Source organism: Camelus ferus, chromosome 3, assembly GCF_009834535.1.
Source record: "Camelus ferus isolate YT-003-E chromosome 3, BCGSAC_Cfer_1.0, whole genome shotgun sequence".
In the NCBI taxonomy this organism is placed as follows: Eukaryota; Metazoa; Chordata; class Mammalia; order Artiodactyla; family Camelidae; genus Camelus; species Camelus ferus.
The window spans coordinates 107,070,916-107,098,362 of record NC_045698.1 but is presented as its reverse complement, the minus strand read 5'-3'; the positions used below and the strand labels follow the sequence as shown (position 1 = coordinate 107,098,362).

At 42.4% G+C, this 27,447-nt stretch overlaps 2 protein-coding genes and 1 non-coding gene across 5 annotated transcripts in view; 2 read left to right on the top strand and 1 right to left on the bottom strand.

Annotated features, from left to right (window-relative positions):
• The window catches only part of GLRA1 (glycine receptor alpha 1), an 80,769-nt gene extending 78,138 nt beyond the window's left edge, over nucleotides 1-2,631 (top strand). The window contains exon 9 of one of the 2 annotated variants that reach the window (XM_006174609.2): nucleotides 2,151-2,631. In XM_006174609.2, the coding sequence (XP_006174671.1) occupies nucleotides 2,151-2,465 (315 nt within the window). In that variant the 3' untranslated portion in view covers nucleotides 2,466-2,631. The remainder of the gene's footprint in view (nucleotides 1-2,150) is intronic. The other variant, XM_006174610.2, reaches the window with a different exon arrangement.
• Nucleotides 2,632-12,910: 10,279 nt separating this feature from the next.
• TRNAA-GGC lies at nucleotides 12,911-12,982 on the top strand. The gene has a single exon. It is a non-coding gene; the product is annotated as a tRNA-Ala (tRNA).
• A 2,950-nt stretch (nucleotides 12,983-15,932) lies between these two features.
• Nucleotides 15,933-27,447, bottom strand: part of G3BP1 (G3BP stress granule assembly factor 1) — a 34,273-nt gene continuing 22,758 nt past the window's right edge. For both annotated transcript variants that reach the window (XM_006174612.3, XM_032477150.1), the window contains exons 8-12: nucleotides 26,818-26,919; nucleotides 26,485-26,596; nucleotides 26,124-26,252; nucleotides 25,632-25,741; nucleotides 15,933-23,051 (exon numbers count right to left, since the gene is read on the bottom strand). In XM_006174612.3, coding sequence (XP_006174674.1) covers nucleotides 22,845-23,051; nucleotides 25,632-25,741; nucleotides 26,124-26,252; nucleotides 26,485-26,596; nucleotides 26,818-26,919 — 660 coding nt within the window. In that variant the 3' untranslated portion in view covers nucleotides 15,933-22,844. The remainder of the gene's footprint in view (nucleotides 23,052-25,631; nucleotides 25,742-26,123; nucleotides 26,253-26,484; nucleotides 26,597-26,817; nucleotides 26,920-27,447) is intronic.

The window sequence follows — 27,447 nt, the reverse complement described above, 5'->3', positions numbered from 1 at the left end:
CCCAAAGCTATGTAGAAAGTTAATTTGGTGTCTCTTGCTGCATAACTAGAGGCCAGTGAAAAAAACGTTTTCAAGCACTCCACTCTGCAAGCAAGGGCAGACATGCTGATGAGCAAGAGTAGGACCCAGCCTCCTGGGCTCAGGGTCCAGGCCTTCGGCCAGCTTCTCCCAGCTCCTCTCCTTGGCCCTGGCACAAACCCTCTACTTCTGCCCTCTTCGTAGGCAAATGTTTATCAAGCCCCGATCTGCCAGGCACAGGAGCCTGCAGATCAACATTTGCCAAAGATTTCTTAAGCATTCATCGTATGTCTCAAATCCTCCTGGTGCTGGGAATGCAACCCCACTAAAAAAAGGGGGATGTGGGGCAAGCTGGGACTGGGGAGGATATACAAGGAAACATTTAGTCAACAAATGTTTGCCGACTTTTGAGCTTCTCTCCAGGAAATACGTTCATGTGTCCAGCGTCAAGGGTGCCACGAACATGACAGAATTTGCCTCCGCCTGCATGGATCTTACAGTCAAATGGGAGAGACGGACAATAATTAAGGAATACACTGTGATAACAGCTTTAAAATAAAAAAAAATTAAAAAGAGGGAGCGCACAGCAGAGCTACCTAGCCCATCCTTGGGCTCAGGGGAGCCTCTGAGCAGGAATTAGTTCAGTGAAAGGGAAGGCGGTAGAAGCAGGGGTGGGGCTAGGAGGGTGCCCTGGGCAGAGAGAAAGGCCTGAGTAGGGGACCAGGGGGAAAGAGGAGTGTGGTGCTTTCCAACAGGTGGAGACACTACAGGGCGGCTGGAGAACAGAATGCCAGACAGAGGATGCGCAGATGGGAATGTTCAGGCCATCGAAGGATTTCGATCATCCTCAAGTCCATGGCAGCCTATTTTAACAGTTCTCAGCCAAAGATGACCAATAAGATGTGTGTCATAACAACCCAGATGGGTTTGGGGTTGGGGAGCAGGCAGGAGGCAAGAGGAAAACGAGGCTGAAAGTTGTCACAGCGAGCCCAGATGGCGGCCGAGCTGGGGTAGCAGGACTAGAGCTGAGAGGCACTGGGGCTCCAAGGCTGTTTGCTGCCCCACCCAGGAATGAGCAAAAGACTGGGGGGCGACCCTAAAAGCCCTCACTATCTGGGAGGGCAGCACGAGCTGCTGAAGTCTCCCCCAGAGCCATGCGCTGACTCTCCAGCTCAGCTGAGACAGAGCACCACTCAGAGCTCACAAGGAAGACAACAAAGCTGGATATGATGAGAGCAGACGAGAGTGTCTCTCTGCTCCAGACCAGGGCGAGGTCAGCCTGAGCAGCAAAGGGCCGCAGGCACTGGGGTAGTGAGCGTAAGGCAGGGAGGTGGGAATGCACACGGGAGGACTGAGAACGTGCAGCAAAACGGGCAGGTGTGCCAAGCACAAGGTGGGGTGGGGTCAGTCTGTAAAGGTAAGCTGGAGCCAAATGATGTAGGGCTTGAATGATAACCTGATAAAAATCCAGAGGTGTGTCTGAGGTCACAACTGCCAGGGAGTCGGGAACACGGAGGCAGGAAGAAGCTGTGGCTTCCCTGGCTTGTGAACGGAGGTGAGGTCCACAGCACTTGCTTCTCCCTGGACCGTGCGCCCCCTCACCCCAGCCCATGCGCAGAAGACATTAATTGGGGGGCAGGGTGGGGGAAGAGGACAAGGAGGCAACAGAGGCAAAGCAGGGGATCTCTCCAAATTGTCCCCTGGATGTCTAACGAAACAGCATTTGGAGTGTCTGCTCATCTATAACCTCTGATGGCCAAGAAATATATTAAAGAGGTGGAGTGGGTCTTTTTCCCACATAAAGGAGAAAATGAAATTAAAAGTCCTGAGACTCACAGAAGGAAGTCTTCTGAGGAAGTGACTTGTGTAGTGTCATACAGCCAGCAAGTGACGGAGGGGAGACCTGAACCCAGGGCTCCAGACTCCACGCCCTGCTCCCATCCCCTGGTTTGCATCTGTTTCAGCACGCAAGCGGCGCCCCTCTATAAGGCATAACTCCCCTGCCAGCCAGAAAGCCTTGGGGAACCTGGAGAGGTGCCCTCTGGGAGGCTGAGAGAGCCAGACGGCACGGCCTGGCCCCCAGGGGAGTGCCTTGCAGGGAGGGTGCCCAGCCCCTGTCTTATTTTAAGTAGAGCCCCATGTTGAATCTATTCCAGGAGGATGAGGCCGGGGAGGGCCGCTTCAACTTCTCTGCCTACGGGATGGGCCCAGCCTGCCTTCAGGCCAAGGATGGCATCTCAGTCAAGGGCGCCAACAACAACAACACCACCAACCCGCCTCCTGCACCGTCCAAGTCCCCAGAGGAGATGCGAAAACTCTTCATCCAGAGGGCCAAGAAGATCGACAAAATCTCCCGCATCGGCTTCCCCATGGCCTTCCTCATCTTCAACATGTTCTACTGGATCATCTACAAGATCGTCCGCAGGGAGGACGTCCACAACCAGTGACGGTCCGGGACGGGGGGAGGCTGGGAGAGGGCGGTGCGGGAATAGCACAGGAACCTGAGGGCAGAAGGGAGAGGAGGGGACACGAGGGAGGGGCGCGCACAACCCTCTCCCTCTCTGCAGCCTGTGCAATCCCAAATGCAGTGATGCATGACTCAGAACATGGCACTATCTATTTAACCTCGGGTGGCTGGGGGTGGGGGGGAGGGCGGGGCTTTTCTAATATAAGAACCGAGGGGCCGGGAGGAAGGGGAGGGTTTGGGGTGGGGGTGGTGGGGTGGGAGAAAACAGCTTTCAAAAATTCAAGTCCGCGGGCTGTGCAGTTTTCCTGTTGAGAAGGAGAGTGCAGTCTGCCCCAGAGCAGAGGGAAAGCAGTGTAATATATGATATATATTCATGTTTAATATTAATGCAAAACCACAAGAACAACAGATTTGTTTCTTAGCCTATCAGCCTAGTAACTGCTTAAATTTTTGAAGTCAACGAGGTGATGGACAATTTTTCCCAGAGTGGAAAGTCACAAATCAGCTTGCTCTGGTGTGTGTCCCACATCACCCACTTCCAAAGGCCATGCGTCTCTCGGAACCGGCCCAGGTGGACACATGCCAAAAAGCCATTTTGCCTCTGCTTCAAGAGGGTTGTGCGGCCCGGGCAGGGGTAGTGGAAATGGGGGAAGGTGGAGAGAAGAGAAGGGAGTGACTGAAGAGATGGGGCATTTCAGAGGCCCAAAGATTGAGAATCAAGAGAACCCCACCTCAATCCTCATGTCTCCAGCCTAAGGACCTCTCTGGGCGCTGCCCCTCTCTGGGCCCTCACGCTTCTGTGCTCCACCACCACCCGGAAATGGCCACTGCGGCTGTCCCGTTATATTGCCAATATGCAATCTTTTTTATGGTTAAAAAAAACTAATAATCTTAAGAAATAATATGCAGATAGACTGAGTATATAAATGGATGCACTTTTTTCAGATGTCTATTTTTTTGGAGAGTCCCTCTGGAATCGTAAGCAGGTGTGTGTTGGAAGGAGGGGTCCGTAGGATGAAACAGATATATGATGCTGCGGTTGAAAGGGTAGTACTGGGGCTGCGGCCGCTTAGGTACGCGCATACGGGTGGAAAGAGACGGTAATGTTTATAAAGTTGTTCGCTGAATTCTGACATTTCATACAACACAAGTAAGGGGGGAAGCTGGGGGAGATGACCCGATTATATTTTTATAAGTCTGTTTTTTTGTTTGTTTTCCTTTTTGGTGCTTTGTTTGGCTTTAACATTTAGAAAAGTTAAGACAAATATTTCTCTTTCCTTCTCACTCTGAAGTGCCAGAAGCATCCCAGGATAGCTAGGGGACGGGGGGGGGGGGGTGGACGGGCGGGGGGAAGGAGGGGGACTAAGACATGGGCTGTGAGGGGCGGGGGAGCCAGCTCACGGGCATAGGTGCTCACAGGTGGCAGGTCTGCAAGGTGGGCCGTGGAGTGAGGGGCGCTGTGTCCAGCCACCCCGCCCGCTCTGTCAGCACCGCCACACCTGAAACGATGGCACTGCTGTTTGTGGCGTCCTGCCCACTGTGCCCGTAGCCGGAATGCGGGGGCTACACTTCTTTCTTTGCACTTGAGCATCTTGGCTTTGGATCAGAGTGGCAGGGAGATGATGAGACACAGCTGACAGCCAGTTTGCACAGAGGCTGGGGTTTCACTTGTGTCTCTAGTGTATCCTCAACTTAGGGGAGGACAGCGATGAGACACTGGGAACCTAACTCCTCCCTAAAGCACCTTCCCCGGGGGAACCTCTCCCACCCCCAACAGCACAACCCTAGGAGCAGGCCAAGACAAGGATCTAGCGACTTAGGTACAGGAAGTGCGCTGTGCAGCCAACACGCTGTTTGGCTTTGCTGCTTCGATGATAAAGCTGTTTATATCCAAATTCCAAGGTCAATGAATCATTGCCTTCCCTTCTCTTGGCCTGCGTAGACCAGAAAGCTGAACTGCATTCCAGCCTTGGAGGATGGGGGAATGGAACCTGGAATCCTTTTTCCTAAGAGGCATTGAGGGATGGGGAGCCAAGTGAGTGGGAGTCTCTGATTGAGGACCATCTTTTTCCCCACCGCTAAGTGTCCACAGTAGGAAAACTTAAATAGAGGGACTTGAACAAACATGACCGGTTCAAGACTAGGACATCAGTATTTGAACTGCTGTTAGCACCTTTCATGAACACTGCATTCACTTTATTTAAGGGGTGGGGGGATCCTCTATTCTCACGTGATGCGTGAGTCTTTGAAGAGGCTATCGGCCTCGTTCACTTGCACTCTATTCACTTCATTTAAGGAGAAAGTCATTTTTTAATAAAAAATAGAGAAGCCCTTCTCTCTACATGACTCATTACTAGACTAAATTCAGAATGTCTGAAGTCTAGGGGAATCAGGCAGCGAAGATGATAGGCCTCTCTCAGGGACTGAAGATGTTCCGCCCCCAGTCAGACAGCAAAACCACACTGGCTCCTCATATGAGGTGTCTGGAATCTCTCCGAGACAGAGAAGTCACTGGGCCATTTGCCCAGCCTCTGCTGGGTCCTTGAACTTCTGCCACAATACCCAACGTGAGAGCCCCCCAGGGAGTGGCGGGTCTGGTTGATCGCATCCAGTAGACAATAGAAACACGTCTTTGAGACACAGAGCAGGGATGTCACTGAAAACGTCCCTCAGATTACTGTGAACCTGGTAGCCCCCATGGGAAATAAATACAAGTGGAGGCACGATCGCAGTGAAAAGGAGAATGTGGATTTCAGCACTGGCACAGATATGCTGGGTGACCCTGGGCAAATTGCTAAGCTTTAGTTTGTCTAAGCACACAACAGGGAGAGCAGTGCAGGCAACTTCTAACTCTGTCCTAGCTCTGACTGTGCTGTGTGCTCTCCAGGAGGTTCACACAACAGGAAGGTCAATGTCACTGTGATTTCTGAACCCTCCAGGTGGCCAGGCACATACACGTGCACACATATATGGACACACAAAATTCTTGTTCCCTTTCTTCTTTGGAAAATTTGCAGACTTGTTTTTCCTTTTGCTCCACTTTATCAAAGGTGAACAGTGGTGGGGAAAGGACATCAATCACTACAAAGTCAAAAAAAATCCCATCATGAACTAGGAATGGTGCATTTTAAGGAGAAGGCAGTGTCACTAGTATAATATAGTTAGGGTTTAGCAGTTAGTTACATGGATTTCATCTTTAGAGAAAATCAAACGAGGTTATAAATTTAGGCCAAATATTTTTTTAGGTGGCTCTAACAAACAGGACAGTACTTTCTGAGTTTCCTCTGCAGCTTTTGCACAGAGGATAAGCATGCCTTCAGACTATACGTGCCAAGTGCTACAGTAGAGGGGAAAACTGATTTAGGAGTAATGGGTGGTTTACTGGTATTCAAACCCTTTACATGTAGAGACCAGTATTTATGCATGGAAGGAGAACTGGGTACTGGCATAGAGGCATGGGTGATTTCACACACCTCCAAAACTGCAGCTCTTCCCAGGAGCCAAATTTAGGAGATATCAATAAAGCAGATAATAATGCCGATTCTCACCTATGAGTTTACAACTCATTTGTTTCAAGGGCAGCCAATAAATGGCTTAGCTCTACATACTCTGGTCCTTTCAAATATTCAAGAGTCCATTCTTGACTAAGGCTATAGGGAGTGACAAATGGCCAGGTACAAATAGAAAGAAAAATGGTGGGGGGTAGGGGTGGCAGAGTCGGGAGGAAGATGGGGGAAGAGAGGGGGAGAGGGATACCTTGAACTTCTCTATTTTCAGTTCAAGTCTAGAAAGACAAAAGGTCATTTGATCCAAATTATTTCTTCTTCTAAGCTGTCAATAAATAAGAAATATATCTCTCTGAGAAGTTCACTAGTATTTTTCATAGGCTATTTTTCTCATACTGGGGAGAAAATGAGTATGATGGGAGATGGTTCCTTTCTTTGAAAATACGCATTTTTATGAGCATCATTAAAAAGAGATGAGATGGTGTTTTTGTGAGGCTCCATGATATTAGATTGCAGAGTAGATTGGTACCCCATCTAAGCTGGTACCATCACTGATAAGCCTTGTGAAAATTAGATGCCTTAGTTAATTGCAGCACCCAGAAACTGAAGGGAGTTGAGTTATCATCCTGTCTGCAGTAACTGCCTCCTTAGGAGAAGCTGGCAAGCAGCAGGTACAATCTCTATCAGCTTCAGGATGGGGTCGAGATCTGAGATTTGCAGCTATTCCCCAGTCTGGCTGGAAGCCCAGCCTAGGGACGATGAATATCACTCTGGAAGCTATCAGATTTATTCAGTAAGCACCCTCTGCACATTCAGAAGGCTGCCCTCGACCCCAACTCTACAGAGGCAGGCAAGATCAGGTTTTCTCTGTGAGCTATGGTTTTCAGGTTGACTGGAAAGCTTGCATTCTGAGGGGCTGGTCAGGTATGTTGAGAAACTGGTGAGTGGATCTCTACCCCTTGACAGAAAGCATCTTTAATGAACCAACCAGATCAACACTTCTCTAAGCAGGAAACATGTTCTTAAAGTGTAATTTAGCTTTTTGTCCATCCACTAAGTCCCTTCTCTCAGAAACCAACTCCACAAATTTGAATGAAGAACCCTCCTCGTTTCCTGCGGCTCTAGGAAGCCAGGAACGGGAGCTCATCCGGACCAAAGAAAGGAGTGACAGACACAGGCTTTGTTCTGATTGAGCTGGGTTGCTCTCCAACTACTTGCGGCAATTTAAGGAAAAGCACATGCTGGAAAGGCTTTGCTCTCAGTGTATCCTGAAATCCCAATGGACAGGGAGAACCTCCTTGGGTAGGCTGAAGTCCCTGTAGTAGTAAAGAACTCTTAAAAATCCTAAAATGCTGCCCTCCCCATCCCATCCCAATGTTAAGAGAATGAAAGCAGGGACTTCTTTCTGGCTGCCCAGTTGAAGACCCCAGGATATAAAGGAGGACAAGGGCCCCCTGCCAGCACCTCTCCCAGGCCTGAGTTGTCTAGAATCTTGAGGGCTCAGACTAGAAGATGCCTCTACCGCATTATTGTCCTGTTGCCTCCTTAAGGATTTCTCATAAACACAACGGCAGGTGATGGGTTTGCTCATAAGTGGGTGCTATTTCATGCTGTTTTGATGGAGCTGTGTGGTGACTTAAAGCAATAATTAAGGTGCTTTACCATTCTTTGGAACAGCAAAATGAGTTCCAAAGTAGAAATTGTTGCCCGATCATTTTTAGGATCATTAAGGCTTCTCGAGCCAGCATCCGGGCCACTGCTTCTCCGTCTTTTGCTCCCACCCCACCTTCCTCTGGCAGCGTGTCCTGTTTCACCAGTTTGTGCATCTCGACTCTGCCAGGAGATGCTGATGTCTTTCTGAGGGAGTGGGGAGTGGGGTGTTGGGGTGGGGACTAGAATGGACGTAGTGGCTCCCACCTCATTTGTTTTAAGGCCGTGATTTCTATTCTTTCCTTTCGCTCTTGCATTTTGAAATTTCACTGCTCTGGAAAATTTCCATTGAAACAGGGGGTCAAGAAATCAGATAGTAGAGAACGGCAAACCCAAAATATACCCCCCAGGGAGCTCAGTGACAAAAATTATACTCTACATAAGGCCATTAACCAGCTACAGAGCAGTACCAGCCAGCCAACCTGGGGATGAAAGACACGTGCTGGTGACATGCAGGCTGCAAGCACGACGGCTCTCCCATTCCCCGCTTGCCCTGCTCCCCAGCTCCCCGCATTGCCTTGTTTTTGGCCTGCCTTCCTTCAGATTCAACTGCTTTCTTACACAACTGCAGAAACCCAGTATTCTGTTTAAGCACACCTGCCCTGTGAGGTGGACAGAGGTCAATGGGAAGTGGGTCCCCGTTCCGACGCTACCTCAGGCTCACCATGGACACATAAATAAGCTCCTTCACCTTTGTCGGCCTGCTCACCCCCCAGAAAAAGAAGAGCTGAGGGAGACTTTTCAGAGCCAAACTCTCGATACTTTGATGGGTTGTAGGAAAAAAAAAAAAAAAAAAAAAGAGTATACTGTGTATTGTAAAATGTTTCACTGTTTCCCCATTTCAGTGTCAGGCTTGGAACCCCATCACAGGCCTTCAGTGGGCAGACAGGGAGACGTTAAAAAGAAGAGTTTTGGTCCTCGAGGAGATTAGAGTCTTAATATTTTTGTTTTGCCGTGACAGCCTAGGTGTTTCACAGTACTGACAGACTAGCTTCTCACCTGAGAATCCCATCAAACATCGGAACTACGTTCCATGCTGGTACATTAGCATGCATGTCCTGTGAAGGCTGTAACCCATTTCCCGTGACACTTGTTTGAATTCTGTCTGCCAGAGATTCTGGAAGAATCAAAGAGAAACGCATCAGAGCAGAACTTGTGAAATATCCCTAGGGAAGTAACTGCTGTGACTCCAAGTCCCCTCCCAGCCTGTTCCCTACACACCATTTAATCATAAGAAACTTCCACCAAGACTTAAGAATATTTTCCTCTGTCCCTGCTACTCCTGCAGATAAAGGCAAAAAAAAAAAAAAAAAAAAAAGGAAATGTTCCAGACCATTCGGAAGGTTCATCTGAATTCATACCATTAACTAGGGTATACTAATAAGAAACATCATAGCAGGTAAGGCTGGACTTGAGCCAGCTCTCTCCACCTCCCCGACTCCCAAACAAAACCTCACCCTCACAACGATGTTCCTGAAACTGCTTCCATACTCCTGTAGCTCCAGCAAACTCTCCTTCTAATCAGAAAACACTGCTTCTGTCTTTCCCAACAGAGAAGTATTTATGCTTTATAGAAACAGAAGCTCTTCAAAATGTTTATAGGGTGACATTATGACAAATGATCTTCACTCTCCCTTCATCTGGCCCTGAAATTAATAAGAATATTACAGATTGAAAATTCTTTTCTTGTTCCCAAAGTTAAAAAAAATTAATAAACTTTTTTTAATTTAGATTTCCCATAAGATAATAAAATGGAAGCAATGCTTCTGTTGGGAAACCAACCATTTCCTCCCCCTGCTCCTCATCACCATACAGCCACTTCCTTGCTCCTGAAAGATTCAAATCAGGGTTATTTTAAAAGAGCCCTAGAATGGATAGATGTGTGATAAAACAAATACAGTGACATTATAATTGTATGGTCTAGGGGGTTAACAGAGAGAGGCACTGTAAAATTCTCTCCCATTTCCCCCTCCGTTTCCTCAGAGCCTCAGTCTTCCTGTCTGTACAACAGGAGCACTGAATGGTTGAGCTTGAAGAGTTTTCCCAGCTGTGAAGTTTTGGGTTTTTTTTTTTTTTAAGTCCACTTTTCTAGTTGTCTTTTAGTTGCAGAAGAAGACAGAAGGACTTCCCCAGGTTCTAAGGCGGTCTCAGGCTGCTTCTCCTCTCTGAACCCATCTGTGGTTTTCCTGGTGCTGGGCAGCACACGAGCTTCCAATAAGGCTGAGACGCAAGTAGGCAAGTGGCCTTGAGTGAGGCCGTTCCCTCTTTGACCCTCAGGTTTTCTATGTCTCTGAGGATAATACCCACAGCACAGACCAGATAGAACGAAGGAATGATTGTTAACTCCACCTCCTCGTTGTAAACTGTAGAGCATCTTCATTGTCTCGACCTCTGAAATTTCTTATCACTTCTTCCTGTTTACCAGAAGAGGTCATCAAAAAGCTTTCTTTCAGAATTGAGGTCGGCTCCCCAAGGGCCAAATCCACCGGCCCTAATGAGCAGCTGATTCAGCGACATTTCACGCCTGGCCCCGGGGGTTCTCTCACTGGTGAGGGACCCCATGCTTGCCTCAGAGCTTGTACACACACGGAGACCGAAATTCTAGGAATGATTCTACTTACCAAGCATCTATGTCTTTTTCCCACCGAGACCATTTAAGTACCAACTAAATAGAAGGCATCACACGGAGCTCTGCGCATAGGGGTCGCTCACAAGTAGACTGTTAACAGTTTGTGAATAAACCTTGACTATCATGACACTGTTGAACGCCTACTGTACGTCAGACTCTTTATGTAATTTAATCCCCACAGTGGCCCTGATCTTATTTCCCCTTTTGTAAACGAGGAAACTTAGGCTCAGAAAGGTTATTTTACTAGCCCACGTCAAAGCCTTGCTGAAGTTTGACATTATATAGGCAATGGGAAGCTAAGTTTTGGAATAGGCATGACATGTTGTCTTTATCTCTTCCATTCATTTGTGTTTGACTTCATTATTTCACTGTAGCCTTAGTCACCCGCCTGTAAAAAGCTCTTATTTTCCTAGATTGTTGAGCATAACAGCAAGTAATTGATGTGGTAGTTTACTTTGTCATTAGAACCAGTATAGAGACATTTATTAGTTTTAACTTAAATGAATCTTACAACTGATAAAACACATGGTTCCTACTGCCTATATACACTCCCACATGCATAAATATAACCACCTGTATTTATGCTAAACGCCGAGGCCCACTGTCTTCTACTAGCCTGGAAATCACATCTTGCTCAAGAACAAAACAAGACAATCCTTGGCCTTCCTCTCCTCAGAACTTGGTCCTGAACAATGTTAATCAGCCCACTTTAAAAGGCTGAGAGCCTAATAGTCCAGTTTTCGGTGCATGAAGGATCTGGAGTTGACATGGTGCCATGTTCTGGCTACAGAATTGGGAAAGAGAACAATTCACTGTGTACCTGGAATGGCTTGGCTTTGGCTGGAATCATGAGTAAGGACTAGACCTTTTCTGGAAGGCTTTCCTAAGTCTAGAATCCCTTCGAAACATTTACTCAACTAAGAACCTGCTACAAACAACACAAGGCCTAGGAACCAAAGATAAGCATCATCCCTAACGCCAGAACTCAATGATATAGTGACGTCAGATGCGATACGAACAACTAATTAAAAGGAAGATGTGGTCATGCATGAGGCCAGGAGAGAAACTGTCTCACAGGGACAATCCAAGGTCTCCTGGGGACGGGTCATTTGAACTCAGACTCTAAACGATAAGCTGTTTTCCATAGCAGTTTACTTTCTGGGTTTATGTAATTGTGGACTCACCCACCTTTCAGAGGGCTAAACACAGGCAACCACTCCCCCCGAGCAGCTGCTGAGGTAGGAGCACCCACTGTGAGGCACTGAGGAACCGCCTGACCCCTGTCCCAGCACAGGAGGGCCTCCTGACGGTTCCTTACTCTTATCCAGGCCTCGGAAATGAAGTGGGAAAATGGAATTATAGGGAAATACATGGACGTAACCCTCCCCCACATACTCAAAAATATTTTAAGAAGCTACTACTTGTCTCCAAGTCCTTCTGTTCCTGACATGACAGCCCCTTAGGTAACTTGATGTGTTCAAATGAGCAAGACTGGTTCATGCAATAGGCCTCTTCTTACTGCATTTCCTAGGACCCCCCTGGCCTCACCCATGACTCTTCTTCAACTGCAACCCCAAGTTTGGCCTGTGGCCTAACAGGACCATAAGCTACTAGCAGTGAGGCCAGCAATGTCTTGGCTACTGCTCTGAGCATCAGGGCAGCGACTTCTGTGTAGCTTGGGATGCTGGTGAGCAAACTGACACTGAACGGACCCTCTCTAGTGACCACAAGTCAGTTTCAGTGAGTCTCCAGACAACTGTTATGTCCTTGCTTTTGGATTTTTTTCAGAATGCCTCAGCCTAGAGAAAGCAGCTCAAGGTTTGAGCTGGCAGCTGAAGAGATTTCAAAAGAAAGCGTCATAGCCAGAACTAGAATATACATATTCTTCCCAGTTTTTCTATCAGCTTTGTTTTTAACCTGCCTGTCCCCGCCTACCTATTTATTAAATCTATTATGGAAAGGCAGTGGACCATGAAAGCAGGGCATCAGAATAAAACACAGCTTCTTTTCTCACAATATAGGAAGGGATGATGGAAGTACCAAGATTATAATGCAGGAAACGTAAGAGAGAAAGGAGGCCACTATGCACCGGGCAGAAGATAAAGCATGAGGCGATTCATGGCTCAAGGCCCATTTGAGCAGTAGTACCTTAAAAAACATGAGAATTTGACGGATGCAAGGAGTATTCTGGCAGAAGGAACATGAGTCAAAATATGGAGGTAAATAATAAGGGGCACAACGTAGGCACAGTGACTATCAATTTGGCTAAAGCACAACGCACGGCAAGCACATCAGGAAAGAGACTTGGAATAATCAGAACAAGCTGATATATAGCACAAGGGTCAGGACTTTATTGAGTATGGCAGTCCTCAAGGACAGACCAGCAGGCTTTCCTGCAGGGGCAGAGCAGTTCATCCTATCCCTTCTCTGTAAGCTGATACTTCCAGCCTAACTCAGATGTCCCTGTACTTTCTTGTGGGGAACTTACCTTTCCTTCATCTCAGCAGCAGATATACTTAGTACCCACTAGCATCTCACATCTTCAACGACATCAATTCAAGCCAGCAAGCACTGGGGGTCGGGGATATAGCTCAGTGGTAGAGCGTCTGCTTGGCATGCATGAGGTTCTGGGTTCAATCCCCAGTGCCTCCATTAAGGGGGAAAAATTGTATTAAGAGTTTAGTTTGTGCTACATAGGCAATAAAGGTATGGTAAAGTCATGGTTCTATGCTGAGCTCACTATTCTACAGTGATTCTGAAAGTTACTTCTAGAGTTCTATTTTAAGTCAAATAGCAGGCCAATACTTAGAACAATGCAGGTATTTCTAAAGGAGAGCTTGTGGTCCTAATCTATTTTGGTTGATCTGAAATATTAAACAAGCCAACCTAGAAGAAAAGTGTAATCTAGCGTGTCTTTTTATTCTCAACTGTAACTGAAATTATCTTTTCCCAACCTAGAGAGAATCTCTCTATTCAAAGCAGGAAATCATGTCCATCAAGAAAAAAAGGGTCGGAGGGTGAAAAAGTCAAATATGAATAGAAAAAAAAAAAGATAAAATGTAATTGGTTTTTAGTAAGTCATTGCTTGTGGAAGTGTTTAAAAAGAACAGTTTCTTTCAAAATGCTTTACCTTTCTCTAGGAAGACTATTTTGGGGAAAGAGGTTAGTATTACCTAGCCTAGTAAATGAAAGGTTGCGCCAAATCTTTTTTAGAAGTGGTGCTCACGTTATCAATTAAGCAGTTCACTAAACTCGATCTATTCCACATGAGATCTATCTCTACCTCATTTAAAGGTGTACCATGTTCAACAAGTCATTCAGCCTGAGTAGTAGGTAAGAGGCTAAAAAACCTGGCCACTCCCACAGTGCATTTCCGAGCGCTAAAAATTCATACTATTTCGCATCTTAATGGTTTAATCTTCCAACACTTAATCCATTATATTTTCAGCAGTAACAAAATTAGTGTATTAAATCCCAAAGGCGTGCATCTTGCTACTCAGCGTATTGAATATAGATAAAATACCTACCCAGTGATTCCTGTGCGTATCAAAAAAAGTGCAAAAAATGTTCTCAAACAAAACAAGAAAAAAAGCAAGCTAAATAGCCAAGTTCTACTTTCAAGACAAACATACTAGGGACCTCAGCAGCCTCCATAAGTTTGAAATAGGACACAATGCACATCTTCACCTGCTATAATTAGACTTGAAATGTAAAATGTGAAACACAAAGTGACCAACACCAAAATCTCTTTTAAGCCTCTACATAAGGTTGCCAAAGGGTATCCATATGTCTGTCTGGATCAGTTCAAAATTGCTTTATCTAGAGTTGATGCAAACCACTGAAATGCAAATAACTAGTGTCATTTTGGGTAAAGAACAGTTGGAAAGGACAGTGACTGCTCACTTTCTAAGTGTTTAAACATACTAAAGTGCTTCAAAGTCACACACTATTTGATCCTCTCCCAGGATAGGCCATTTCCAGAGACATCATTCTCAGACTCGCCTAGCCCAGGGAACGCACGGGAGGAGACCCAATTACCTTGCAGCCATACTTGTTGTCAACATCCCAGGGTCCTACTTGGAAACTGGCCCATTAAAGAACTGGGGATGAACAGGACTACTTGATATCCAATTCACAGCTAAGACAACATTAATGAAAAAGCAGTGTTAGGATGATCTAAAACATTCCAACATGAGTTATAACATCACAATAAAGGCTCAGTCAGTCACTAATTTCTTTACGTAATTTATCTTAGATTTAGTTAGCGTCATTTCTAATTTTGACAAGATCCATCCACTAAGATCGGCCAGTTTCTGCCAAAAGAATCAGAGGGTGCCATCTCGAGTTGCCCCCCAACCTTGCCAAAGCAAATGACTTCTGCGTAACTGGAAGTCATCTCCAAAGGACGTGCCCTTCATGCCTCCCTCATTGCAATCATCTAGATATTTGCACAACAGACCTGCCCTTTGTCTTAAAAGTTGCCTGACGTGATGCTTAAGCAGAAGAGCAAATCCCATGGTTCTTCTGCAAGTCATTTTACGTTTCCTTCTTTCCAGAAAGGTAGCTGGCAACTTAAATGTGACACAGTGGGGGTAAAAGTGAAATATTAACTTTCAACAGCTCCAGGGGATGTTACCTGAAACCTCACACTTTGGTCATTACACTGTAAGTATTCAAAGTTATTTTAAACCCAAAGAACAGAAAGGCACTGTTTAGTTCTTCAGGTCACAATGCCATCACTGGTTGGAGGTAAGAGAAACACAAACTACAATTCTGACTGTAATTCTGATCCTTTGAGATGTGAAAATCATGCCAGGCTGGGCACTGTTAGTTAAGCTACAAAGTGCTTCATCACCCAGGATGGAAGAGGTTCAAAGTGACTCATACTTCCATGTAAGACACTACAAAAATCACAAGCCCGTGAAGCAGTAAACTGACAGCTAGCCAAAGTAGAAGACATTTCTAAGCAGCAGCCTGGGGACACCTTACACAATTAACTGGCCTGGAAAATTGGGTCAGAATTACTCACAAAGCTCCTCATCCTTTCCCATAAGAAAATGTGATAGTATGTCTTTTATATGGAAATGTCTTTGTATATATGTGTACATTTGGTATGGCCTTAATGCTGCAGGTAAAAATTTGTTCGGCTACCACCTTAAGCAGCGTGTTAAGCAATCGCTTCCTTATTGTAGCATTTTTACTTCTCACTGGACTCTTAACCTTGAGCAACTAATTCCCTTTAGTCCCTAATTCTTCCCTGTTTTTTGCATGAAATCATAAACGTTATGGCAGTTACTTTTTGGCTTGTAAAAAAAAAAAAATCTATTTCTGCAGTTTGAAGATGGAATGTAAAATTTCTGTGATACATGTATATAAAAATATATTTATTGAACCATCCATATACACATATCCATGCTGATTCCAATGGAAAAAAATTAAAGTTTTCTGAAATTTTCTCTGTGGTTAACTTATAGTTGTTACCGTTTAACCAACTTTACATATGGGAGAACTTTTGAAGTCGGAGAACTTCTGACGTCTTGCAATTACCTGAGAGAAACCTACATATCACCTGGAAAACATCATTTCACTTGACAAGGCTTTATGCTGTTCATTCAAGACATATTTATTGATAGGTGCTATGGGAGATACAAAGATGACTCGGACACAGACCCTGCCCGTAAGGAGCTTACAGTCTAGTAGGGGAGATAGAACACAAACATGGGATACACGATCAGAGCTAGGTTTCAGTAAGATGAGTCTAATACTGTGTAGAAAGTAGGCTGGGGAGAGGTAAAGGCAGGAGAGGCCACTACATTATGTAGGTGAGCGGGAAAGAGATGCCAAAGACCTGAGGTAGAACTGACAGGACTTAGCTAGAGACTGGATGTGGGAGGAAGCAAACGGAAGCAGGTGATGTAGACTCACAGCACGGGTGATGACAAACTGAGAACAAAGGACGAGGTCTGTGAAACGAAATGAAACTTGGCACGTATAGGTCTTGTGCACAGAAACGAAGTACCCCAGATATACTGGGCACAATCAGAAAGAAAGAGCTAACTACCCAGACCAGGGATGGAAGTACCTCACAATGACCAATGACTTCCTCCCTTTGCCCACCCCTCAAAATTTCCCAACAATCCCCTCCACTCCAAAACGCCATAGTGACTAAAAGCTACTGCAGTAAGTCTGATCTCTAGGCATGCCTCCTGTGAGAATATAAACCGAAATACACTGATTTATTCAACTCAATGAGTCACCACTTAAGCACGCCTCTGTGCAAGTCACTGTGCCTCCTGGAGGAACACAGATGAATTCTCCAGTCCTTGTCCTCTAGGAGCTTATGGTCTAGTAAGGTAGTAAAACAGACATGCGTCTGTTCTAATTCTAGGTTCAAAGTGTAAGTTATAAGCTATGAGAAAGGTATGAAGTATTCTAGGAACACGTATTTTTAAATGAAGGTTGGGACATCTCACAGGAGGGACGATGTGGAAGGAAAGCAGATGAGAATAAGTTTGTTCCTCGCTTCAAATTCTGGCCAAATCAACCCCTAAAAATGGGCTAGCCACTCCTATAAAAAATCTTTTCTCTCTTAAGGGAGGAAAAAACAAGCTCTGGAACTAGGTCTTGAAAAAAACGTGGCTTTGACTGCAAGAGATGCGGGGGTGAGGGGCAATGCAAATGCAAGTCTACCTTCAGGGAAGACAAGGCACTTTAAGCCACAGAATCAGCAATGCCTGGCTTATTAGAGGATCCGTTAAGTAGCTCAGCATGGCTGGAGCATCCTTCCGTGAAGAACAGCAAAATCACTGGAAAGGAAGATTAGAGCCTGATTCATACATGGTGCTGCAGGCACTGATCAGGGTACATGCCTAAGACCAAATTGCTGCCCCTTAGGAGCTTACAGATATAACAATACAAGGTGGAAAAAGCACCACAATGTACAGAATGCAAAATGCTGAAGGATTCAGGAGAAAATTACAGCTGAGTTTCAGCTATTAACACATTAGGATACCCAATAGCTTTCTGACAGCTAGTAGTAAACCCATCCCTGAGGGGAGCACAAGTTAATGTCCTTATTGACAACAGGCCCTGGTAGAACTGGGCATTAAGACAGTTCTAAGAAAAGAGAGAAAACCTGGGTATGGAAAACGAGCAAGACAAGCAACTGGGTGAGCATATAAAATTTTTGACTCCTTCCCTTTTCTCCCCACATCCTAACCTGTAACAGTTCTGGCTTCCAAGAGCAAACCTAGGGCAGACTGGCAATTCCTGAAGGTGCTCCACGTTACTTCTATAAGCTTATTTGAAACTCTGCACTAATCAATAATTCTACAGGCAGTCTATCTTTTGAAAAATGAAGGCGTACAAATCACCTTAGTCCTTTCCAGCACTAACACTCTACGATTCAAAGAATTCTGAGTCTCTCCTGTTTCTTCTGTTAATAATCAGAATGGGAAAAGAAAAACTTTAAGGCCTTATTCTGACATTTCTCACTGAAAATTATGATTTTTTTTCCATACAACAAGATGATTCCTATTCCATCAGGTAAATTCCACCTCCACCCCTACTCCTCTTCAAAATCCACGATCTACCCATATGATTTTTAACATTATGTGTTCTACATAATCTACTTAAAGTATGCATTGAATCTTTAAAGAAAGGAAGTCCTTTTTTTCTTCACTACTTCCTTGTGTCTTCATTTAAAATCATCATTCTTTATAAAAACATTTCAGAATTTAAACCAAATCTAAAGTCAAACCGGTCATTTCAAAGCTTAGGTGGATTATCAGTAACCAAAGTGGTTAATTACAGCAATAGTTAAAACTTATATCCAGATTAATTAAATAATTACTACCAAAAATAGAGGCAAACTTCCTGTAAGTGGGTTTCTGAGAAATAAATACTTCTTTAAGTAATTCAGTAGTGAATTTTTGGTAAGCATCCCTTAATCCTTAATTTACTTTTTTCAAAACGGGATGCAAGTCCCTTAGGAATCTGCAACAGTGGACATATTGCAAAGTTCTAAACATGTATAGATTTCTGTAACTGGTTTATGGGGTAACAGTGGAACTGATTTCCAATACTATTTTCCTCTCACAGGGAACTGAAAAAACTACCAGGTTCAAGTGGAAACTGGAGGAAGGTAGACTGTCCAAGGTTTTAAAAACAAGTCATGCAATCAAAAAGGCGAACAATCTTGATTCTAAGCCAATACAGAAACATAATCAAAACCGAAACCAGCTTAGCCCACCTCTTAATCAGCCTGCTACTCACTTAGGCCATTATGAAAGACCGTTTTATGAAAGCATAAGCAAAGCAGTCTAATTTGAGCATTATCCTGAGCTAGATACACATAGACTAAAAAGACTGTAAATAAAAGTTTACATCTCACATGTGCCACCATTTCTCCTTTAATGTAGTCTACGAAGAGTTCACAATTCTACACTTGGTCCCCAGAACCTCAATACCACAGCAAACAAATACAAATTCCAAAAGGTACTACCTACCTTAAAACCAGAAATCCTCATTTATCTAGTACAACATGGCCATTACTTTCTCAGCAACCTTATCCCACATAAGACATTAAGTTTCTAATACTTTCATTCCTTAAGGTTTCTAAAACATTTCAAGACTAACTCTAATTGTCCACTGCCAATTTATGGTATATTAGGCAGTAACCTAGAACCCCATATTCAAATAAATGTTGAAGTTGCTTCATTCACAAGGTTCAAAACTGTTATACTAAAAAATTCAACAATTATCTCATTTGTGTGCAGTTCCTGTAGAGATTAAGTAGCATAAAAATAAACTTTAATATAAATATTTTTTTAGATCAGTAGATTTGACAAATTCAACCATTTTCTTAAAAGAAATAAGCCACTCAGCAAAAATGGCCTACAAATTTAAAACTTTGATATAGATTCTAACAAACTTTTCTATAAAGTGCCATGTTTTCCACTAATCATTAAACTCTACAAGGGTTTTCAAAGGGATGAAGAAAAGTATCAGAAGATGGCAAGTATAAGTACAAAACACAACTATTAAAAACTCACCTGGGATGATGCTATAATACAAGTTTGTTCATCTTCCACATCTAGATTAAATTGAACTAAATGTGTTATCAAACAGATGAGAAAATCTAGTAAGTCATTGTTACTGTTACCATAGAATCTGCAGATCAAAAGAAGCCCTACAAAATCAATGTTTACTTATCCTGTTTATCCTAAAGGAACAGAGAACAGTAAGTAACCTTGCTTTGAATGTTTCACACCAGTCAAGTCTCTATAGGGTAGTTATTTATCATGGTCATGTCCTGTTCCCTTACTGTGATTTAAATGTAAATACGCAGGCACTATGGTTCTAGAGGAAAAGCATTCAGTTATGAAGGCCAGTCTGCTCCTTGCTACTGGGATGACTTTGAGGCCCAAGTCATTTAACTGCTCTGATGTCACTTCATCTATTGGGGGGGGGGGGGAGCGGGGGAATGGTACCTAATCCACAGGGTAGTTGTGAAAATTAGTTTTCTAACCTAAAACTAAAGTGCAATTCAACTAACACTGTGGTAGTAACCTACTCACCCAAAAAGCCATATAATTATTTTTGTAGTATCCAATTCACCACTCCCCAGCAACAGCTCAAAAAGCTGAGAACGCAGGAAACACAAGTAAAGCCCAACCTCACTGTAAAAGCAAACAAAAGTATTTTCATATGGCCCAAGACTGATTTATTTTCAACACGTCTTAAAAGACTGAGACCCACTGAACCAAACTAGTCTTACCCAGTTAAAATATTCATGGGTGAAGGGCCTTAAGCTCAGCAGAACAGTATACTGGGTCATTCCTACTGACGACAAATTGTGTTGAATGTGATGAGCTGATGCTGCCTACACAAGACCTGCCCTAACATACTTTACTTTCAATGTGTGAATGTATGTGTATTCTAGGGCGTCACGTTTATTCCATCAGCAACAATGTGAACAATGGCATCGGGATTCCTAATAGTGTTAACCATGATTCCTATTTATAAAGTCCAATGCTATTCAAAACTCCACAATATTCCAATTCTGATAACTTGAAATTACTGAAGCAAACTTTTCTTTTCTGTGATTATGCAAAAGTTCCCTGCAATAAATTACAAGCGTCTAGTATACTGCTACTAACCTGTCCAAATTTAAAACAGACACATTGGTACAAATAAAGTGAGACTATTAACTCCTCACAGCAGATGTCACTGTAATTCCTGAGAGATTTCTACTTGCTAATTTACTTTTCTGAGGCACTATCTCAGAGGAGTGAGTCTTCACCCGAGTTGTCCTACTCCACCACCCTGCCCACCATGAATTACAGGAGTAGGGATATACAAGCTCTCAATGGGGTTGCTTCATTTCACAGAACATTTGGCATCGCTGGCCCCCACCCACTAAATGCCAGAAGCAGTGTGTGCATCTCCCTCCAACGCAGCCCCTAATCTCACATATCCCTAACTGTCCTCCAGGATATAGCACAACAGCCCCAAGTTGAGAAACACTGCATCTCGTTAGTACCCTTAATGCTCTGAGAAGGAAGAACTTCTATTTTAAATTGCATGGTTAGTGTTCACTTACAAAAAAAAATTTCAGGTTATCCATAATTTAACACCTAACAGTTACCACAAGTTATTTTCTTTCAAAAACAACTCAGGCTAAGTTTTCTTCTTTCCACCACAAGCTTAATATAAGCTACAAAAGTACAAGCTGAATTTCTTCCAATTATCCCTGGCCTGGGTCAAATGAAGAGGTTACCAGTTAGTAATTTAAACTGATCCAAAAAACAGCTATGTGATTCAGTTATGTAAATTTCTTTATGTAAAGGGGATGTTGCCAATTTTCAAATATTTGAGGTACTGAGGACCAATTGATAACATCAAACTTCACTTTAGTTTAAGACTACACTTTTCAGCAAACCCAGTTTCCCAGTAACAGCAAAACAAACAAAACATTCCCTATTCCTACTCATATACTATCCTCAAACAGTCCTAAAGGTGAATACTGTTAAGAAGAAAATAAATAAGTTAAATTTGACAACTTCATCGCCCTTCAATTAGTAATGACAAGTCATCACACAAAGGCTTGCTTCACAAATGTATAAACAAAATCTTCACCCACCTCACACACAGCACTCAACAGTAACATGCTATATGCAAAGCGAGTGTTAGTCTATGTTGCCAGATTAAATTTTCTTCCAGAAACATTTTAATAAAAATTGGCCATTTCCAAGTAACACCCACTGCATCCCATCAATAAAAGGAACCATAACAAAATAGAAAATTTACCAAATTGCCATGATTTAAAAAAAAAAAAACTTGAGCACATCTGTGAAGTCCAGTATTAAAGTCACACTCTTTCTAATGGGCTACGATTAGGACTTTGAATAGATATTGAAATAAAACTCAATACAAATGCTGAACTATTCAGGACAAAGGACCTCTACAGAAGCATCTGTTCTGAAAGGCATTCCAGTTTGAGACTTAATTTCAGAATAAGGCATAATAAATGAACAGAAGACATACAGGGTGAAAGAGGGATTCTGCAATTCCCAACATACTCTGAACCTGACAGAACAAATCTAGGGTTGTTTTTTTTTTTTTATTATCTTTCTTTAAACAATTGCCAAGACTGGAATCAAAGATAAATAGAAGGCACAACAGTTTTGCTCCGGTTTTGGGTTATTCAGACTTCAAAAAAATTTTTTTTTGTGTTTTTCCTTTTTTTACAAACAAATTAAACATGAAAAAACTCTACTTCAAAAAAAAAAAAACCTAACAGTTCAAGAAAAGCCTATCAGTTGCATTCTAGACATTTAAAACCTAACTCACAATTTAAATTTCAATGGTAAAAACAGTAGGTTTTAGAATTGTTTTGTGACCACATAGAAGTAAAAAAAAAACTCCACTAATACCTTTTATTCAGTTTTTAACCATACCAGTGAGAATCAACAAAATTGTCAATTTTTCCAATGGCAATTGCTCCATACCAGAAGGTAGTCATGACTCTCAAAGAAGAAATAATTTGGGTTTTTTCTGCCTTCAAAATGTTTATCAAATCCTGTTATTCTCACAGGCTTTTGAAACACGTAGAAAATAAGTAAGAAATATTCCAATGAATGAAACATACCAAATGTCAGTAATAAGCAAGACACATTCCTTTGGGGAAATGGCTGTTTAAAAAAAAAAAAAATCCAGTCTGTATACGCAAATAAAGCAAGGAAATTCAGTCTTTTTTTTCTTCTTTAAAAATCTGTTTTTCCTAAAATATCATTCCACAAAATTGGAAGTGAAGGATTTAAAGGTGAGGAGAGGGAAGGGAGGGCGGGAAGGAGCACACACCATTTTAACACAAAAAGTAAAATTGTACAAACTGAAGCAGTTTATAATAGACTAGGGTCATATTCCAAGATACCAAAGGTTGGCTGAAGAAATTCACCATTTGGAAGGAGCTAGGATTTGTACTGCTGTGTGAAAATCAGTGAAGAGGAATTCACTGCCTTGGAGCCAGGCCCCGTCCCACTCCAAATCCTGGTTTCTGCACCATGCCTCCACGGGGTGGGCCTCTCATTCCACCACCCAGCCCACCTCGAGGGCCTCCAGGTCCCCGCAGGCGATTATCTCGACGGTCCCCTTCCCGGGCGGCTCTAGTCTTCTTTTCTTCCACATTCAGGCGAACCTCACCTCTGAACATGATGGGCTGTAAGAATCAAGGTGAGCAGATTTACACAGAGGGCTTATGGACCACTGACTATCAAAGAGGAAACAAAGCTATTTTAAAGAACCAGCAGCGTACAAATCAGCTACATCTTCACAGTTCCATCTCTGTCTCAAACGCAGAACACGTAACTTTCCCATTGACAAATACACGGAAATGCAGTTAGGTATGCAACCTATTTAAAAAAACTCAAATTAAACAACACAGCAGCATAAGTTGTTTTCACTGTATTTATTAAAGCAAATCTTATATTCCTTTAAAATTATATAAATAGAATAATATAAATAAAAATTGCCACCTTTTCCATGGATTTGGAGGCTTAGAATAAAATCCCATCATCACCAAATGTGGAATGATGGTGCTGCGCATATTTCTGCAAAGTACATACATGTTTCAAAAACATCACAAACTTCATCTAAATATAACTTTAACAAAATGCTATCTAACTTAATAGAATCTTGAAAAATACTTAAGATAATAAACATATCAGATCTTAGCAAAGAAAAAGAAGATACACCCACACTAAGTCTTAGGCCTTCTTTTTCACCAACAGAGCTAAAGTAGACAACAAAGGGGGTTCTCAAGGTTCCAATGAACTTGATTTATACTCCATGCTGGCATTCACTGCTTTTCTAACTGAAATATTTTTTTAAATAAAGATTCAACAGTTCTTACTATGCACAAATGTTCTAGATGCTTGACATTTGTTATCTCATTTAATCTTCATTAACAACCCCTTGAGAGCTATCATTACACCTAGTTTATAGAGACCAGCAAACTATGGGCCAGGGAGGTTAAGTAACTTAGACCACATGGGTCACAATGCTAGGGACTGATTTAAGAGCAATGTAAACCAAGGTGTCCTGACAGGGAAGTGTAAGCTCTGAACCACTATGCCACACACACAGCATGTCAAACACCACACAGCACGTCAAACACGACTGCTCATATGTGGGCTATTTCTGGGCTCATAAAAAATTACTGAAGGGAGTATGGTAGATTTCTACCAATACCGTGGGATGAGGGAAAGGCAAGCTAAATTTGAGGTTTCCAAAGCCCACATCAGTAATCTGAAAGCACACGTGAGGAAAAGCTTACGTGGTGGGGGTGGAGCCAGGGAGCCTCTTTTGAGCTCCAAGTCTAAATTACATTTTTAATTCTAATTACTTAAATGTATACATTTATAAATACATATTTTAACAAATATTCACATATATTTTATATACACATTATATAAATCACACAACACTAATGTGAAGCACTGTTCTAGATAAAATGGGAAAAATAAAATCATTTCAAGTCTGAAAAATAAGAGGTTAGGATTGGAAGTGTTTAAAAGGCAGTTATTGAAGACATCTCTGAGGAGGTATCACAAAGACAGAAGCAATCTAAATGAAAAAAAGTGCCAGGCATACTTAAAACAGTCCCTCTCTGAGGAACTTGACCTCAACAATTCTTAAGCATAATGATGCCATGACTTACCCACATGCATTAAATGAAACAAACCCCCATCCTGGATAATTAACTAGGAAGCCAATTATCAGGTCTGACCTCGTCTGGCCAATTGGGAATATCATCCCATCTAAGACTATAAAATTCAAGGATGCACCAAAAAGTGGTCTCTGGATCTACTGCACGCTCAATGGTAGATTTATCCACAAAGCCTACTGAACTTTTCTAGGTTCAGTACTCTGTCCTGGGTGAGATAACCCACTATTATCTCCTCATTCCTGTTTTGCAGGAGATGCTTCACAAAGATAATGGTCAAACAGTTTGATACATAATGCACATTTGTAGATTAAGGCTCACTTAAATGTTATGACAACATTAAACATTGTGGCATATCTATTAACACTCTGAGGAACATTGGAGGTTTTGGAGAGTCTCCGGGAAATAAAGATCTACACCATTTCTGTAACATGGTTAATAACATCTGTAGTTTTAATTTGCAGACACTGAAAGCAGATTAGTGGTTGCCAAGGGCTGGGGAGAGGATATGGGAAGGGACCGCTTAAAGGATAAGGGGCTTACTATGGATGAAAATGTTTTGCAACTAGATACGTGATAGTTGCACAACAATCTGTATTAAACGCCACTGAACTGTACATTTTAAAAGTTAATTTTGCTATGTGAATTTCACCTCAACTGAAAAAAGTGAGGTCTTAAAAATCCCACATCCATCTCACTAAATTAACAGTACTTACACTTTTGTTCTTCCCTTCTACTACTATTGCTACAAAGTGTTTTTCAACTAACGAAAGATGTGGGGGAAGGGAAGGGCCCTTTTAAGAACATAGTAATTGTGTTAGTACAAAAAACTGTCATTGTACAAATCCCTCTATTATTAGAGAAAGTACTCTTAACATCAAAAACTCGGTTACTTAAGACAGCAGTTTTGTTTTTTTAAATTCCCAGGCAGTGATGGGAAATATTACCCCAACATGCTGGAATAAATTGCACTTTATATATATAAGACATAATTTTAATTTTTAAGAATGAATACATTAAAAGAGCAAAGATACATTCTTATTTTTAACAAAATCAAGATGAAAAGCTGCTTACCCTGTTGCTAAGGACCTTCTGAACAGGCTCCGAGTCATCAAACACAACAAACCCAAAATTGGGCAACTTCCCGCCGCTGTTAATGCGCAGCTCCACCACATTCCCATAATCTGCAAGTGAAACACAATTCTCAAATAACTCAGAACATTCCATCTAAACGTTACATGCACACTGTCCAAAATGACAGCCACCAGTCAGTCCCATGCGGCTACAGAGAACCTGAATGCGGCTAATCCAAAGTAAGATGCGCCCCAGGTACAAAATTCACCCCGGACTTCAGACTCAGCACAGCCACAGGCAACAAAGCTCATGCTTCCAGAAGTTGAGATGTTTTAGATACACGAGATTAAATAAAATATTAGATTATTCAGTTTCTTTTTACCTTTTAAGAATGTCACTAGAAAACTTAAAATTACCTATGTGGCTCATTTTCTACTTCTACTGGACAGCTCTGTATTAGATGAATTTAGCATTTAAAACTCAATAACCTACTTTGAAAAAAATCTTTAAGCTCTGATTTGTCCACCTCATGAGGCAGGTTGCCAATGAAGAGCTGGTGACTGTCAGGGTGTCTCACGATTCTTCGCGGTTCAGCATCACCTTGCTCACCAGCCTCACGGACTGAAGAGGAAACAAAAACAGCAATGAATTGGAAGAGAAACAAGACACCTCTCAGTAACTGCTCCATTCAATACTTTTTTCTCTAATGCTCAATACAGATAATTACATCAGTTCCACTATATAGACACATATATACATTTTTTAATCTAAGTACACAAATATCAACTGTCCTCCAACAAGCTCTCACCCTCAACATCCCCAAACTAGAGAAGCCATCCTTCTTAGCTCTCACCTGGTCTAGGTCCCCTCTGGGGAGGAACATTTATTCTCTGTTCTCGAACTCGTTGATCCCTCTGAGGCCTCTGCGGTGGAATCTGAGACTCAGGCTTAGACTCCGGACGAGGCTAAAAAATTTATACATTAACTTTTGTGTAAAAGCAAAGCAAGTTTAGTTTTTTTCTTGTGAAGTTTCCTAGCTAACAGTAATGCTTACACTAGAAAATGACAATTCTGTCACAAAAAAAAATAAATAAAAGCCACCTTGTACCCTTCACTAAATAACTGAAACCACGTTACATGAAAATACAAGTAAATTTGCCTAATATGAGCTTAATCAGAAACTCACCTGTGAAGCCGGGACTTTAACAACATGAGGTGGTATCCCAGTAACTGGGACAGCTCCACTGGGTGGAAGGTTCTTACTGGTCACAGATGCCCAAGAAAAGGTCTAAGGGAACCACAACAATATTAGCTGATTATATCATTATCAAAACAACATGAAAGCTATTAGCTTTTGATTTCTTGTACATAATATACACATATTTTCATAGGCAAGATGGAATTTTTAAGTAACTTGACATTCCTTCCTCCCCACTTTCAAATTTAGTACAAATACCCCTTAAGACTAGTTATCAAGTATCAGCAAAATACAGCTGACGGTCTAAGAAGCTACTTATACTCCACTCAATTTCAAGTTTGTGAATCAAAGAAAATTTCTCTTTCCAAAACCTCTGATTCTCTTGAACTCTATATAGCATAAACACTGACCCAATTACACCAACTTTAGAATTATCTAGAATATGTTTTCAAGCCATATCAAAACCACCAAATTCTGTTATTTACTTCTTAATTATCTTATCTCCATCTCCAATGCCAGGACTTTAATCCAAGATATCATTACCTCTCTCCAGGAATACTATAATTAAGCCACCTAACCTGTCATAGAATCTCAATCCAGACAATTTACCTTTCCACT